At 42.6% G+C, this 16,481-nt stretch overlaps 1 protein-coding gene across 3 annotated transcripts in view; it reads right to left on the bottom strand.

The window, feature by feature from the left end:
- The window catches only part of GRIN2B (glutamate ionotropic receptor NMDA type subunit 2B), a 439,528-nt gene that overhangs the window by 50,495 nt on the left and 372,552 nt on the right, over nt 1-16,481 (bottom strand). For all 3 annotated transcript variants that reach the window (XM_016922999.4, XM_528744.7, XM_016923000.4), the window contains one exon: nt 15,396-15,625. In XM_016922999.4, coding sequence (XP_016778488.1) covers nt 15,396-15,625 — 230 coding nt within the window. The remainder of the gene's footprint in view (nt 1-15,395; nt 15,626-16,481) is intronic.

Genomic DNA, 16,481 nt, shown 5'->3' on the forward strand with positions numbered 1-16,481 from the left:
GGCTACCTGACTTCAAACTATACTACAAGCCTACAGTAACAAAAACAGCATGGTACTGGTACCAAAACAGATATATAGACCAATGGAACAGAACAGAGGCCTCAGAAATAACGCCACACATCTACAACCATCTGATATTTGACAAACCTGACAAAAATCAAGCAATGAGGAAAGGATTCCCTATTTAATAAATGGTGTTGGGAAAAGTGGCTAGCCATATGCAGAAAGCTGAAACTGGATCCCTTCCTTACACCTTATACAAAAATTAACTCAAGATGGATTAACGACTTAAATGTAAGACCAAAAACCATAAAAACCCTAGAAGAAAACCTAGGCAATACCACTCAGAACATAGGCATGGGCAAAGACTTCATGACTAAAACACCAAAAGCCAAAATTGACAAATGGGATCTGATTAAACTAAAGAGCTTCTGCACAGCAAAATAAACTATCATCAGAGTGAACTGGCAACCTACAGAATGGGGAAAATTTTGGCAATCTGTCCATCTGACAAAGGCCTAATATCCAGAATCTACAAAGAACTTGAATTTACAAGAAAACAAACAACACCATCAAAAAGTGGGTGAAGGATATGAACAGACACTTCTTAAAAGAAGACATTTATGCAGCCAACAAACTTATGAAAAAAAGCTCATCATCACTGGTCATTAGAGAAATGCAAATCAAAACCACAATGAGATACCATCTCATGCCAGTTAGAATGGTGATTATTAAAAAGTCAGGAAACAACAGATGCTGGAGAGGATGTGGAGAAATAGGAAGGCTTTTACACTGTTGGTGGGAGTGTAAATTAGTTCAACCACTGTGGAAGACAGTGTGGCAATTCCTCAAGGATCTAGAACTAGAAAAACCATTTGACCCAGCAATCCCATTACTGGATATATACCCAAAGGATTATAAATCTTTCTACTATAAAGACACATGCACACCTATGTTTACTGTGGCACTGTTCACAATAGCAAAGACTTGGAACTGACCCAAATGCCCATCAATGATAGACTGGATTAAGAAAATGTAGCACATATATACCATGGAATACTATGCAGCCATAAAAAAGGATCAGTTCATGTCCTTTGCAGGGACATGGAAGAAGCTGGAAACCATCATTTGCAGCAAACTAACACAAGAACAGAAAACCAAATATCACATGTTCTCATTCATAAGTGGGAGTTGAGCAATGAGAACACACGGACACAGGGAGGGGAACATCACACACTGGGGCCTGTAAAGGGGTGGGGGGCTAGGGGAAGGATAGCATTAGGAGAAATACCTAATGTAGATGACAGGTTGATGGGTGCAGCAAACCACCATGGCATGTGTATATCTATGTAACAAACCTGCACGTGCTGCACATGTACCCTAGAACTTAAAGTATTTTTTAAAAAAAAAAGCCATTCACATGGAGGTGCCAGTACTGCCAAGTGGAAGGGCAGAAGTGGAGTGGCTGCTTGTCTAGGCCATCTGTAACCTGGGGAAACTCATCTTGGAGCATGGGTGTATTGGATAACGTGTGATTTCAGGGCATTTCCAACTGAGAGTTGAAGTTGCATTATAAAGACTTTCTTCAAAAAGAGCTGGAGAACTGCTGTGCTTCCCAACACCAAATTCCTTTTTGCCCTATTCCAAGGCAATGCTACCACAGCTGCCTAGCGGAAATGCCCCTTACTACTGCATAAACTGTCTGGCTCACACAGAGTCCCAGCATGACAATTACATAATTGTGTTAAAAGCCCCTTTTTGATTACCTGGGTTTGAGAGGTGAGATTGAAATTCCAATTCAAGAGGAGATTCTGAAATGTTGGGGCAAGGTAACAGGGTGAGGCAGCAAGAGAGAAATAAGTCCTGACAACTGTGATTACTGGAGAATGAAATAATTCTTGCTCCACATAGAGCAGGTCCTGAACGAATGAATGGCTGAATGGTACAGGTCTTTTTCAAATTAATCTCATGATGTGAGGTCTTAGTGTCCATTGATTTCTTCCTGTGTGTGTGTGTGTTGATCGTTCTCATGCCCTTTGCCTGGTGGATCCTGCCTGCCCTTGACTACAGGTATTCTGAGGATCGATACATTTGTGACCATGCCAGACCCTGTGCTTGCAGATGTCCACCATAACCTGAAAAATGTACTTATGGTTGTCAGACCACAGGGATATTTAAGAAATCAAGCTATTCTGCCCACACTGTTTGGACTCCAAATTATCCCAAATTATGTCAGACCTGGGGGTGACCTTCTATATCAGGGGCCAAGTTGCACCAGGTAATGGTGCTCTGGGAGCACCCTGTCTGGTGCTGAGAACTGGCATTGACTTTGACTCTGCCTCCATCTCCACTTGATGCCTTCTCAGCCTTCTTGCCTCAGCATCAGAGGGTTAAAACAACTCCTCTAGCAGCAGCCTCTCCTCATTAGCAACCTGGAATCATTGCAGTGCCGAAGGCTGCATTGTTCTTCAGCATTTGAATACAATTTGCATAACGAAGCAGGTGAGAGCGCCTCTTGCCTGTTCAGGCAGCCCTGATTGGCAGAGAGAAAGGGATTTATAGGTAGTTGGCCACAATTAATTTGGTGCGCTTTTAAAAGGATAAAAAGAAAAGCAGAAAATTGCTCAGTGCTCCAAGTCAAAACCACATCTGTACCCTATGTGGTGTATGTGCTGGTGTGTTTGCAGGGATGGGTGGGTGTGTCATGTAAAGGCATGTGAGTTAATAACCTTGTGTGTTCAAGTGCATTTTTTTTTCTGTAAGAAAAAAAAAAAGGCTCACTTCCCAGAGGTTCCTGAACCCCAGAGGTCCTCAGCTGCAGAGTCCTTCATGACACAATGCTGTTAGCCATCTTGTTCAATTTGTATTTGAGGCCACTCAGAGACATCATTAGAAATCACAGTATTCTTTCTTCAGTACCAGGATAACACCCAGCTCAACATCTCTTTTGTACCCAGTCCAAAAAAGGTGGAGTCCCAGCTGTCTCAGGGTCTGTTGGCAATCAGTTCTTGCAAGAAACACAGCTGGCTAATACTTTACTCAGAAAACTGTGGTGCTAGTGATAAGCTGGGAGATGTGTAGAGGAGTTTCACAGAATTAAGCATTTAGGAAATTAATATCAAGGTGGTTTATAGCCTTAAGCTACTCATGATCTTCTTGTCACAAGTACTTCAGAAACTAAACACTGCTCTTGCTCTATTTCCCTTCTGAGATGAGGATGGAGGGGTGAAGTAGGGTGTCCTTCCCTCCACTCCATTTCTTCCCTCTCTGCCTTTTCTACTTTTCCCATAAAGGGAAGGTTGCTGAGAGTGGGATCTTTTCCTTTGTAGCTGGATTAAGTAAACACACTGGTTACTGCCTAGCAGACAGAAAACATGACACCCAATAATATTCGATATCTTTTTGATTCATTCATCCAGTCAACTCTCATTATATAAGTGGTTCTTAAATGTGCAAGGGGCTGTATGTGCACAAATGAAGAAAACAAACTTCGCTGGAAATACTTTTGGTTAGAATGAACAAGGTCTCTTCAAGGTTCCTGTGCACTCACAGCTGGATAATGAGTGGTCTCTGGCTGGAGTCCCATTATCACTGCTTTGAGAATCCAAGAAGCCAGGCCAGAGAAGGTCCCCAGGACAGAGGCTTTATTAGATTCCGTTGCCTCAGGCCAATGCCTCTAGAAGCATGCCCCACTTTCCTGTGTCCACACAAAGAAGACACAGGGCTCTGGTAGGCAGTATCACAGGGGCAGATGCAGGCTGTGGGGTCAGCTGTCTGGATCAAATCCTGGAACCCTCACTTTCTAGTTGTGTGACTTAGGTGAATTTGCTTAATCCTTAGATGACTCTCCTCATCTGTAAAATGATGTTAATAATGGTGATCTCAAAGGGTGGGCATAAAGATTAAAAGTAGTGAGGCAGGAGAAAAGGGTCTGGAGGAAGGGAACTTAAGGCTGACTCCTGCTGAATCAAGGAAAAACATCAAGGTCTGGGGGCAGGGAATCTAAGGCCAATTTGCACTGACTTCCCAAAGCTGGATCAAAAAGAAAAAACCTGGGCCTGGGGGCAGGGAACCTAAAGCCAATTAACACAAACTTCCTGAAGCTAAACCGAAAGGAAAAACCCCATCTCCCATTCCCAGTAGCAAAGGATCAAGGGCTATTCTCCCTACCAACCTCCTCCTTCCACCAAGTCTCAGATGGAAAAGGGAGAGTGCCTTGGATTGGCCCTGGGCCAAGCGGGGACCATCCCTTTATCTGCATAGGGCACCAATTCACCTCAGTCTTTAATTAGCCACAGACCAAATCCTTCATCCAGACAAGGGGTAGCCAATAGGAAACTCAAATGGGGTGCTTAAAAACCAGAAAACTTTGTAACCAGGCCCTTGAGCCACTTGCTCGGGCCCACTCCCACCAGGCAGAGTGCTTTCTCGCTTTCATAAATTCCTGCTTTTGCTGCTTGGTTCCTGTGTTTCATTACTCGGTTACTTTGTGTGCTTTGTTCAGTTCTTTGTTCAAAATACCAAGGACCTGGACAACTTCTGGTCAAGACCCTCCATCGGTAACAGTAGAACCATATGTGAAGAGTTTAATAGTAGGCTTGGCACATAATATATGTTCATTACATAGTTCAATAATAAGGGCAGAGAGAAATAGGCAGGTTTGGCCCCAGGAATCCCAGTGGCTATCATCTAGCCAAGAAAGAAAACTCAACATGATGCCAGCTCTTACAGATCCTGCATTCATTCTAGTTGTCCTCCTCCCACTCTAGGGTGGGGTGGAAGGCAGTGGTGTCAGGGAAAAGAGGAGCTGCAGAGGCAGGAAAGCACTTCCTTGGCTGGCCCCGCAGTGGTCTGGCATTGCCACTCCCTAGGCAGGGCAGATGTCCTCCTTGCCAGGCAAGTTCTGGGCTCCCCAGAGATGCTCTCAGGAAGAACATTGGACCAACCTCAGTGCAGCTGGTCACTCACATCAGTCCCTCCAGCTTTTCCACTGGACAGCACCCCTCCTGACTCTATCTGTTGCAGTTGCCTTATCTTGGGAAGAAAGCCCTTTGGGCAGGGAGCCTTGAAAAACACCTCCCTCGACCTCAGGCCCAGACTGACTCCCTCCTTCCCATATGGCCTCATCTGGTCTTGAGAAACAGATCTATCTGGCCATTGTGGAGAGTATGGCCCACCAGCCAGGGACCAGTTCTCACCAAGACCTGTCACCTTCAGTCTTCTCAGGTATGGGTCAAATGCCAGCCCTTCTCCATTCTAACTGCAGGGGGTGGATACCAAGCTCTCTAGATGACACCCTCAAAGCAGCTTCAGTAGGTTAAAAAGTACAGAAAAAAGAATTCCACAGCCTTCCAACAGCTACCCCACCCCTTCCACCACCCCAAAGTAGTTTTCTCTCACAATCCTTTTCTTACTTTTGATTTCCTGGGTACCTCCTTGGCAGAGTAGTGCCACACAGGTGGGAGCTTTTGGCACCTGTACTTTTATTTCCAGCTGGTTGGAGAGAGTCCTACTTGGTTTGAAAGGGTTCTCCAGATAATTTTGATATCAATGAACTGTTCTACCCCACCACTTCCCTGGCAGCTACTCCTTCCTGTGCACTCCCAAACAGAAACAACTTCTCGTACTGACTAGCCATGTACTTTTTAAAGTGAGGACCCGAGGCCTTGAGCCTCCTCCTCCTGACTTCCTCCTGGAGTGATGGCTGACAATCCAAGCTGCTCCGTGCTGAGGGAGTCGGCTTGCCTGCTCGTTTTCTTCTCTCCACTCTGGCCATTCTCAGGATCATGTTGGCCTGAAGCCAATGCTCCTGATGCTCTCGATCAAAGCCATCACCTGAGTGGCACTGGAGTAAAATAGGAGAGGAAACATCCGAGACTATAGTGTTTTCAGAGTGTCAGCCACTTGGTCTTTAAATGGCTCTCTCTGACCCATGCTGGACAGGAAATCTCCACGTGGAATCGTAAACTAAATGGTTGGGCTTCCCTAGCCTCAGGGAGTCTCAGGCCCCCATCAGCCCTAGCATATGCCCAGCTAGGCCGAAAGGTTCCAAAAATATAGCAGGCTGCACACCTTTTCCACTCTTGCCACCATTACAGCTGGAGGCAACAAGGCTGAAACACAAAAGCCCAGAGCAGCCCTGGCCACAATTTCATTGTGAATATAATTCTGACATCTTTAAAACCTAACTCATTCTAGGCTTGATGCTTTTGGCCACATATAAATTTCCATGCTGCATTAATTTGTCTCAAAGGACTCGAACTTAGTTGTTCAGAAGTGAAACATTAATTCTTAATAAATTCTCAACCCACAACCCACAATTTGGTGAACTTATAAAAGATTAGCCCTCCCCGTACTAAAACATTGATAATTTTTTTGTTTTTAATCAGAAAAGAATGTTGGGGAACTCTCCTATTTTATGTAAATAAAATTTGGAACAAAGCAACTGCCTTCAACAGTTAGCTAAATAGAATAGCTCTCTTATAGAAACAGAGACTAGGCTGTAAATACATTTGAAATTTGGTGGGAATCCTCAGAGCCACCTCCTCCTCCCCACCTGGGAGAGTCAGTCTGACTGGGAGAGGCCCCATAGGGAAGCTATAGACAAATTCAATGATTCCAACAGTTAAAAGAAGTGCTCACTAGCCTCTCCCACATCCAGAACATTCCAAATCTGAAAGGACAACATCCCATGCTGTGTACTTTGATTTTTGTTAATTAAAATTGTTTGTTGCCTATTTTTGGCTTTAATTTTGGGCCTAGTTCAATTCAATGCAGGTGACAAAACTGTGAATTCATACTCATGCTAGTTTGCATAGTTGCATTAAAAAAGTCGTAGTTCCAGGAAGCCTCTGGTCCTCTAATATCTTGCATAGGGATACCTTTCTAAGAAGGGTAATACAGAGCAGATCCAGGACAGCGTTGGCTTCTGATTACCTCCCTCCCTCCCTTCCTTCCTTCCTCTTTCCCCTCATACTCTCTCCATCTGTCTCCTTCCTTCTCCTTCCTTCGTTTCATTTCATTTTTGTGTTTCACAAAAAGATGAGTCTACTAATATCAGCAGAATGAGACAAAGCCAAATTCTTTACCCAGGTAAGAAAGACAAACTTTCTGATATCTATTTAGTAAGTCTTCTATGCACATGGGAAACCTGTGTTCCTTGTGCAGCTTTGTGAGTGCTAAGTTACTATTTATCCAGTTATCTTGGTACCTTTATGTAGTCTTGGAGGGTAGGGATGTGTGTGTGTGTGCGTGCGTGTGTGTGTGTGTGTGTGTGTACATTCCTGTGTAACAAGGAGGATAAGGCTACAAGAAGAGAGAGGACACCTGTTTGCTTTTGATGAGAAAAGAGTTCCCTGTGCCTGATGATCAAATAAAGTATCTTCCAGTTCTGTGATTCAAACAACATGGCACAGTCTAGAATATGAGAAGAGTGCATTAGTGTTTTTCTGCACAAAGGAATTGTGAAAATGATACATCTCACAGAAACATGTCCTCAATTCCCTTCGATAAGGACATCACTACTAAAAGGCCTCGTAGAAGGTAGTGGGGAAGTGTGCACATAAGCAGTGTAGTACGTATTGTGAGAAACTAACATTAATCCAGCTCAAGGACACAGCAAAAGGGAGCACACAATGACACTCAGGTTTTGTATTGTCTCCCTAAAATTAACCAGCAAGGAGAAGACTGCCTATAAAGCATGTCTCTGCAAAGCTTCAGTGCAAACTGGATCCATTCTTCCAGGCAAAGTAGAGGGGAACTGAATCTGATCCCACTGCAAGAAATACTCACTTTGAAAGGATGGGGCTAGGAGACTGACAATGCAAATCGGGACAAAGAGGAGAAGCACTGAAGTCTAAAGGACGAAATGAGCTCAAAGTGCAGATTACGGAAGAAGTTGTGAAGGCCTTGTATTAGGTCCCTGTGGCAGCCATAAAAAATAGCCACAAACAGAAGCTTATTCTCACATAGTTCTGAAGGCCAGAAGTTCCAAAACAAGGTGTTAGCTGGGAAGTGCTTCTTCCAAAGGTTCTAGGGGAGAATCCATATCTTGCCTCTTTCGGCTTCTGGTGGCTCCATGTGTTCCTGTGGCTGCATCACTCCTGTGTCTGCTTCCATCTTCATATGGTCTTCTCATCTGTGTATTTTCTCCCCTTCTGTGTCAAATCTGTGTCTGCCTTTTTCTTATAAGAACAATTGTGTTTGGATTCAGTGTCTACCTGGATACTCCAGGATAATCTCATCTTGAGATCTTTAACTTAATTACATTTGCAAAGACTTTTTTTTTTTTTCCAAACAAGGTCAATGTTTGTAAGTTCTAGGGGTTAGGATGTGGGTATATCTTTGGGAGGATACAATTCAACCCACTTCAGGCCCCAACAAGGTAGTAGAGCTTAGAGGTGAGGAATACAGTGTTAGAAGTCATAGGAAGGCAAGAAGCAGGTGGTCGTTCAAGGGAAAGAGGGCCGTTCAAGGGGAAGGGGACCACAAAAGAGGAAGGAGTAAAAGGCAACTGTGAAGCCTTGCTAGGAACCCAGTCATCAACTCCGGGTCATCTGCCCCTCAGGACTTGGAGGGTGACCACTACTAAGCCACAGGATGTTGAACTGAAGTTAAGGATCTCTTGTCTCAGTAAAGATGGATTCAGGAATTAGGACTTGGGGGTACCTGTTGGGGCACATAGCAGACCCATTCTTAAATAATGCCAGAGAAGAAGTAGGGGTAGCCAACCCTGATGGACAGACCTGGGGTTAGCCAAGCCCCAGGGATCTGTTCTGGACCCATTTGGATGGAGGTCACCCTGGCAGGAATGAAGGAGGCTCAGCGCTTGGGACAGCAGTCCATGGAAAGGGTCAGACTGGCTCTGCCAATTAAGAGAACAAAAGGCAGGTGTCCTTCCCCCTCTCGTGTGCATTCTGTACCTCGGACACTCCCAGGATTTGGGGAGTTTTACATTTTCCAGATCTGCTCTTGATCAGTAGCTCCAAGAAGAATAGTTGCCTGACAGGCCAAGAGGACTCCCATGCATGAATCATACCCTTACATTTTGCTCAGCTACCTAGAGGTGCAACCCAGGCCCTCATTACTAGCTCCCTGGCTAGTTGGTCATGACTGCTACTTTCTCAATTAAGTTATTTTTAGCCCAGTATTCCATGGTCTGAGCGAGATGATCTGGGCCAGGAAAAGGGTGTGACAGATCGGGCTGGAGGTTGGCTGTCTCCTGCTGGCTTCCAGCCTAAAGTTAATAGGGCAGGAAAATACATTTGTGCAGTGGAAAGCATGGCCCCATTTCCTCACACATGCTCAACAACCACTCAACATTTCAGGGTAGTTGTGGAGTAAATTTGCTTATCACCAGGCTGATTTGTTCCAGAACGCATATTTATTTACTTGCCTGCATATTGATTTAAAAGTCATGCCCTTCCTATATCCCAAAAGAATATGAAGTGACTTCCAGACCCCCATGGGACTTCTTGGAAACCCAGAAGACTCATTATTCGTTTAGGTGTTACGTGGCCATCCTGATGTACCTCCAGTGTTGCAGGCAAAGATAGCTACCCTCATTAAGCAGATGAGCACATTTTTGACATTTGAAAGTTAATAAAACTCCTCTATTTCCTTGAGGAAAAGAGCTGCAAAATATATTTCAGGCATGTGTCACAATGGTGGTAGGAATGTGTGAAATCGTTTGCAGCCAGATACCCTGGAGAGCCCAATGGTCAAACGGCAAACTTCTGTGACTTTAGCAGCCTCCACCTCCCTGTGGGCTTCCTTCAATCTGACCCCAGACCCCACTGACCCCCTAACTGTCCCTTCTCACTCCTGGTGCCACCGTTCTCCACCATCCAACAGTAGCTTAAAGCTAAGGGTCACTCTATACACAGGCTAAAGTCAATTTGAGGGCCATTAGCCTGCCCAAGTACTGGAAATCACCATTCTTCTCTATTTAAAATAATGTCTCTAAAAGGCTTATTAAATAAAGTGCAAATGTTACAATACTATCTAATTATTATGGCTCAATTAATTAGATAGCTACATGTTAGTAGGGGGAAAGGATCTAACTTGTTAGGCTTTGATAAGGTAGATAGGAATGTAGGAAGAAAAGTGAATAACTGGAAAAAGCATCAAATAGCATCAGGGTCTAAACAGGGTGGCACACTGTTCAGGGGCTATAGTGAGCCAGGAACACCATAAGGGCAAATTATTTAACCTCACCAAGCTTCAGTTGCCTCATCTACAAATAAAGATATTAACAGCACCATTATATAAGATAATCTATGAAATATATTTGGCATGATGCCTGGCTTGTAAGAGCTGAAAAAAATCTTACCTGGGATGTTATTGCTGAAGTTATATTATTATTAATAATAATAACAATGATAATCATTATTATTAGTAGTAATAGTAGTGGTAGTGTTAATGTGCCCTGTTAAGTGGAATCAAGGCATTACATTAAAGGATAGGGAATTAAATAGGAAAGTGGGGGCAGGGGTGTCAATTCCAGTCCTTATCTATGTCACAGCTTTCCCTGAGATTAGCTACAAGAGAAACACCCTGACAGAGTGATTTTAGAGCCAAATACACAGGGACTCAAATTTTGGCTCTGTCACTTGATAATGCATAACTTTGGGGAAGTTACTAGTTTTCCAGAGTCTCGGTGTTCCTATTTGTAAAATGAGAATAATCATACCTGTGTGAAGATTATCCAAATAGCATACACAGAGCATACAAAATGTACCTAGTGCCCAGCAAATATGTCCCCCTCCCTCACTGGCCAAGCTCTTTTTCCTTCATACTATGGTTGGCAGACTGCAAAATGAGAAATCCATCTGGATGGGTGAGAAATATGAGAATGCATTGTGGGCTCTTTGTTAAGAGAAGAAAGATGTCACTAGCTCCCTTACACCCTCCTCCCACTGGGGGAGCTGATGGAATGTACAGTCGGGTTGCTGAATGTTCGAACTTGCACCCATATTTAGGTACAGCATGTAGTGGAATAATTCTGAATTCACTGTAATGTGCTACCGCAAAATGGAAGCCTTCCAGTATAAAGGAGTACAAAAATAGGTTTTCATGGAAATTTAACTCTGGTTTTCTACCTTAACACAAATGAAATCTGAGTACATTTTTTTTCTGTAAAAAAGCTGAAGATAACTTTTTAAAAAGCTATAAATCGAATGGCTACAAATATCTTTCCATCATCGCTCCAAGATATTTATCACTTGATGTGAGTTATATGGAAGATACATCATCTGTAATAGTCAAAACAAGTTTAGGAACCCTTCTCCATTTTAAATGTTACTTCCTTGATGAAAATCTAATCACATTGGAAAATAATCTTCAAAATCATCTCATTTCTTTTCTCAACATTATTGTTTGAATGTCTTTATTCTTTTTCTAAATTCACAGAATATACTTCCTCTCATGCATTACCATACCCTGTCCCAATAATTTGTTTTCTTTAGGTGTTAGACTGTAAGTAAGTGAGACTATAAGAATTTTAACATTTTAAGTATATTTTCAGGAAACTCTCTTTCTGATTTATGTAACTGTCCATGACACTGATATGCAGTCATTAGTTACTTAAATGTTTTTTATAATTATGTAAATCATGTTGACAGATTCTGGTAGGGTGCTTACACTTTACTGTTTTGTCATCTGCAAAGTTCTGAAATGTATCAGATAACCATTTACAAAGTAAACAGCTGTTAAGGGGCACTTGCTGACTTGTTGCTTTCTTTGCCTGTGATGCTGGGTCCGTTGTTTTTGCCAGGGGCTCTTAAGTAAATACAACCTCTCTTCCTCTCTCCCCACAGACTCTTTTTTTTTTTTTTGTCTTAATGATGAACAACTTATGGTCATTGACTTTGTGGAGTTCATGGTCAGACAGAGGAATAGGTGGTCAGGTATTGGCCTATAGATTATTGTAATAGAATGTGGAAGATACGTGTTATAATAAAGATTTGAATAGTTGCCATAATAGAGCACTAATTTCCCAGATGAGCTAGGGAAATGACTAATTTCCCAGATGAGCTAGGGAAAGCTCCACAAATAAAGGGATCTCTAATCTAGGTTTTGAAGTTTCAGTAGGAGTTTGATGAGTGAAAAAGTGGGGAAAAAAGCCTCCCAGGCAGATGCATAGATAGAGGTATGGTTGAAAAGGATGAACAGTTGTGGATACCCAGGATATCAGATGCAGGAACCCAAGCATTGGCCAGTGAGACTGCAGAGCTGGGGTCACAGTGGAAATTATTTGCAAAGGTCTTGAAAGTCTCTCTCTCTCTCTCTCTCTCTGATACACACACACACACACACACACACACACACACACCTGTCTTCATTCTATAAAACAAACTGATGGGATCCAACTTTTAGAACATAATGAGCACGGTATGGAGGACAGACATGTGCATATCCTGTCTGCTTTAAGAAGCCTAGAAATGGTACTTATTTCAAAATCATGGAAAAGAAAACTATCTTCCTCCATCTCAGTTATGCTTAGTTCAAACAGAAAAACATTCAGTTGTTACTGCGTGGCCCATGAGGGTAAGAGAAAGATAAGTGCAGTATGCCAAGTAATTTTTGAGACATTTGAAGGAAGCATTTTGATACCCATGCAGATCCTCCACTTAACAGCCAAGAAGGTCTGTGACCTACCTCATCTCTGCCATATTGATGCACGGTGACATGATCTCACCATACAGTGCTATAACCATGCATAGGACGTGATACACTACACCCCTGCCATGTCATGCATGGTGACATGGCCCTGCTATACTCTGTGTGGTACATAGTCTACTACCTCTCTGCCACAGCCTCATGTGAAGACATGGTCTGCCATACCTCTGACAAGTCTACACATGGGGCATGGCCCATCAAGTTTCTAAAACATCCATGTTTTAGGGTGGTGCGTTAGTGCATCTTATGTTGCTATAGAGGAATACCTGAGACTAGGTAATTTATAAAGAAAAAGAAAGATTCAGTTGGCTCACAATTCTGATGTCTGGAAAAGTTCAAGTTTGGGCGTATGGTGACATCCTCAGGCTGCTTCCACTCATAGTGGAAGGGGCAGGGGAGCCAGCATGTGCGGAGATCATATGGCAAGAGAGGAAGCAAGAGAGAGGGGAGGTGCCAGGCTCTTTTTAACAATCAGCTGTTGGGGGAATTCTCATGGGAACTAAGAAAGCAAAAACTCACTCAGTCCCACCCCTCCCAAGGGAGCCACTAATCTGTTCATGAGAGATCCACCCCCATGACCCAAACACTGGCCATTAGGCCCCACCTTCAACACTGGGGATCAAATTTCAACATGAGATTTAAAGGGATCAGACATCCAAACAATAGGAGGTGGGCGTGGTCCACCTTACCCTAAGCCACAACCAAGTATTGAGCTCTGAGGTTGTTCTCCACCCTATTACTGTCCAGGTTACAGAAACAGTCACCAAAAGGTGATTGTGGTAGCGGCTGCAAATGGGGGGAAAAGGAGGTGTGCAGCTCAAATTTTAGTTAGGGTCGTGATGAAAGATGTTGATGAAGGAACAATAAGAGAGGGATTTAAAAATGGATTAATACATGGATGAATATATAAATAAATGTATCATAAATCACGAGATGAGAGAAGTAAATAAAAGCTTCCAAATAAGAGAGAAAAAAATACAAGAGAGAGAATTTTTTTTAAATAAGGAAGAAAAATAAAGCAAAAAGGAAGACAAATCAGAGAAACAGATAACACCAAAGGGGTAAACACAGTGGAGTATATATTTTCCATGGGCCATGATGCGCCCATCTCCTCAGTGTGGGTACACAGCGGCGGCCCTCTAGTAACACCCCACACTGGCAGCCCTGTGCATTTAGGCCACCCAACCACATCTAACAGGAGGTACCATGCACTCCAAAAAAAAAATATATATATATAAAATATATATATAATAAGTATATAAAAATATATATTATATATAATATGTAAAATACATATAATATATATTATATATAATAAATATATAATATATATTATATATAATAAATATATAATATATATTATATATAATAAATATATAATATATATTATATATAATAAATATATAATATATATTATATATAATAAATATATAATATATATTATATATAATAAATATATAATATATATTATATATAATAAATATATAATATATATTATATATAATAAATATATAATATATATTATATATAATAAATATATAATATATATTATATATAATAAATATATAATATATATATAATAAATATATATAGTATCTTTTCTCAAGATACTATTTATCTTCTCCACATGCCTTTGAATGTTCTTGATAAGTAGAGATGTAGAAGGAAGAATGAGAATCTGAGCCCCTGAAGAGAATATCTCCTCCTTTTCATTCTTCTCAGACCATTTGCTTAAGTGTGTAGGGTTTTAGGTTGGGCAAATCTAACCCATGTGCAAAGTACTATTTGGTCTGAAGACACACCTGTCTGCAGCTCATGGCTTCATCCTGGTGGGGGGGTGGGGGTGGGAGTGGAAAAATATCACATTTTCTAAATCTTAAGGAAATAGAGTAGAAAATTTGTTGTAAGCACAAGTCTCCAAAATTATTTTGGCCATAGGCTTTATGGGACACTCCATGAAAGTGTCTCCCATCCCTAGTCCTGGTTACATAGTTTCAGGAGACAGATCTCCCATGGAAAATGTGATGCTTCAGGCAGACTGGAGGGTCAGATGTATTTAGAATGGGTTTTGTACATCCTCATCCAGCAGTGATGGAAAACAGCAGACACTTTCCCTTCTCTCTCAATTGCATAGGCCCGCAGGAGGCCTGCAATTAGTAAGGGGGCAGCCCATTCATCAGCACCACACAGGGGCAATCATCCAAATCATCCAGTTAAACAGCAGTTACTTCTCTTCAAGACACAATGCTTCTTCCTGCTCAGCCCCAGAAACACATGAGTGTGCACCGGAACCAAGGGAGAGCCCACAGCCAAACACCACTGGGAAGAAAAGGAGGCCATCATGCGCCCATCTCCTCGGTGTGGGTACACGGCGGCGGTCCTCTAATAACACCCCACGTGGGCAGCCCTGTGCAGATAGGCCACCCAACCACATCCAACAGGAGGTACCATGCACTCAGAAAGCCACTAACATACCAAGCCCCTTATTTTCAGCCTAGGGTGTACTAGTGATAACTTTTCACGAATCAGGAGGCCAACATGAAGTCATATTATTTCAGTAGGGAAACTGACTTCTACTCCCATGTTCCAATACAAGAAAACATAAGAAAGAACGGTCAATTCCAAAAATTTAGAAGACAAGCAGGTACATGAGAACTTTGAGTATGGCTGAGAACACGATTGAGGGAAAGATGGGAGATTTCAAATGAGTCTCTTACCTTTTTGTCGCTCAGGCCAGAAACCTGGTCCACATATTCCTCTTGGATCATGAAGGCAGCTAAGTTGGCAGTGTAGCTGGCCAGGAAGATGACAGCAAAGAAGGCCCACACTGACACCATGATCTTGGAGGTGGTCCCCTTTGGGTTCTGCACAGGTACGGAGTTGTTAAACACCAGACCCCAGAGCAACCAAATAGCTTTGCCGATGGTGAAAGAGGGTCCACCAGGCTCTGGCATGACAAAAAGACAAGGACGAAAGTTAAGCCATTGTGGCTGGTTCTGTTGAAACCTACAAATACACAGGGTGAGTCCCTGCTCAGAGCAGGAAACCCTTCCACTAAAACCAAGCCCTTTTATAGACGGCTTTTAAATTTGAGAGTGTGTATCTCTCTTTTCCAGGGACTCTCAGGAGGGCTGCAGAGGGTTCCTTAGGAGAAAAACCAGAAGCCCGGGGTGTGTGTGGGATGGTCTTTCTTGAACTAACAGTCATGACTCCCCTCTGGAGGAGCCATCAACCTGCCCCCATATACAAGACCCTCTCAAGATTACATCAAAACTGAGTAAAACAGGCCAACTATGTCACTATGGTCACACTTGGGTCATGTCTGTCATTTTTTCCTAAATTTTATATTTGTATCTACCAAGAATGCATTTTAACTTCCAAAAACATCAGCAAGAATTGTGTAAGATTGTTTTCTACCATTCATAAACCCTCGCCAAGTCTGTTTATACTGATGCTAGATGGCTTAGAATGCACTTTTTCCTGATTTTTCTTTAGCTTCTAGCACTTAGCACTCAATGTTTCAAAGACAACCCTGATCCTACTCCGATGCCAACACTTCCCAACTGGTTTCCTGCCATAGAAGCTTGCGTGTAAAAGAATATCAGAGGCCAGGCATGGTGGCTCACGCCTTGTAATCTCAGCACTTTGGGAGGCCGAGGTGGGCGGATCACGAGGTCAGGAGATCGAGACCATCCTGGCTAACATGGTGAAACCCCGTCTCTACTAAAAAGACAAAAAATTAGCTGGGCGTGGTGGCAGGCACCTGTAGTCCCAGCTATTTGGGAGCCTGAGGCAGGAGAATG

The sequence above is a fragment of the Pan troglodytes genome, chromosome 10, assembly GCF_028858775.2.
Source record: "Pan troglodytes isolate AG18354 chromosome 10, NHGRI_mPanTro3-v2.0_pri, whole genome shotgun sequence".
Taxonomy (NCBI): domain Eukaryota; kingdom Metazoa; phylum Chordata; class Mammalia; order Primates; family Hominidae; genus Pan; species Pan troglodytes.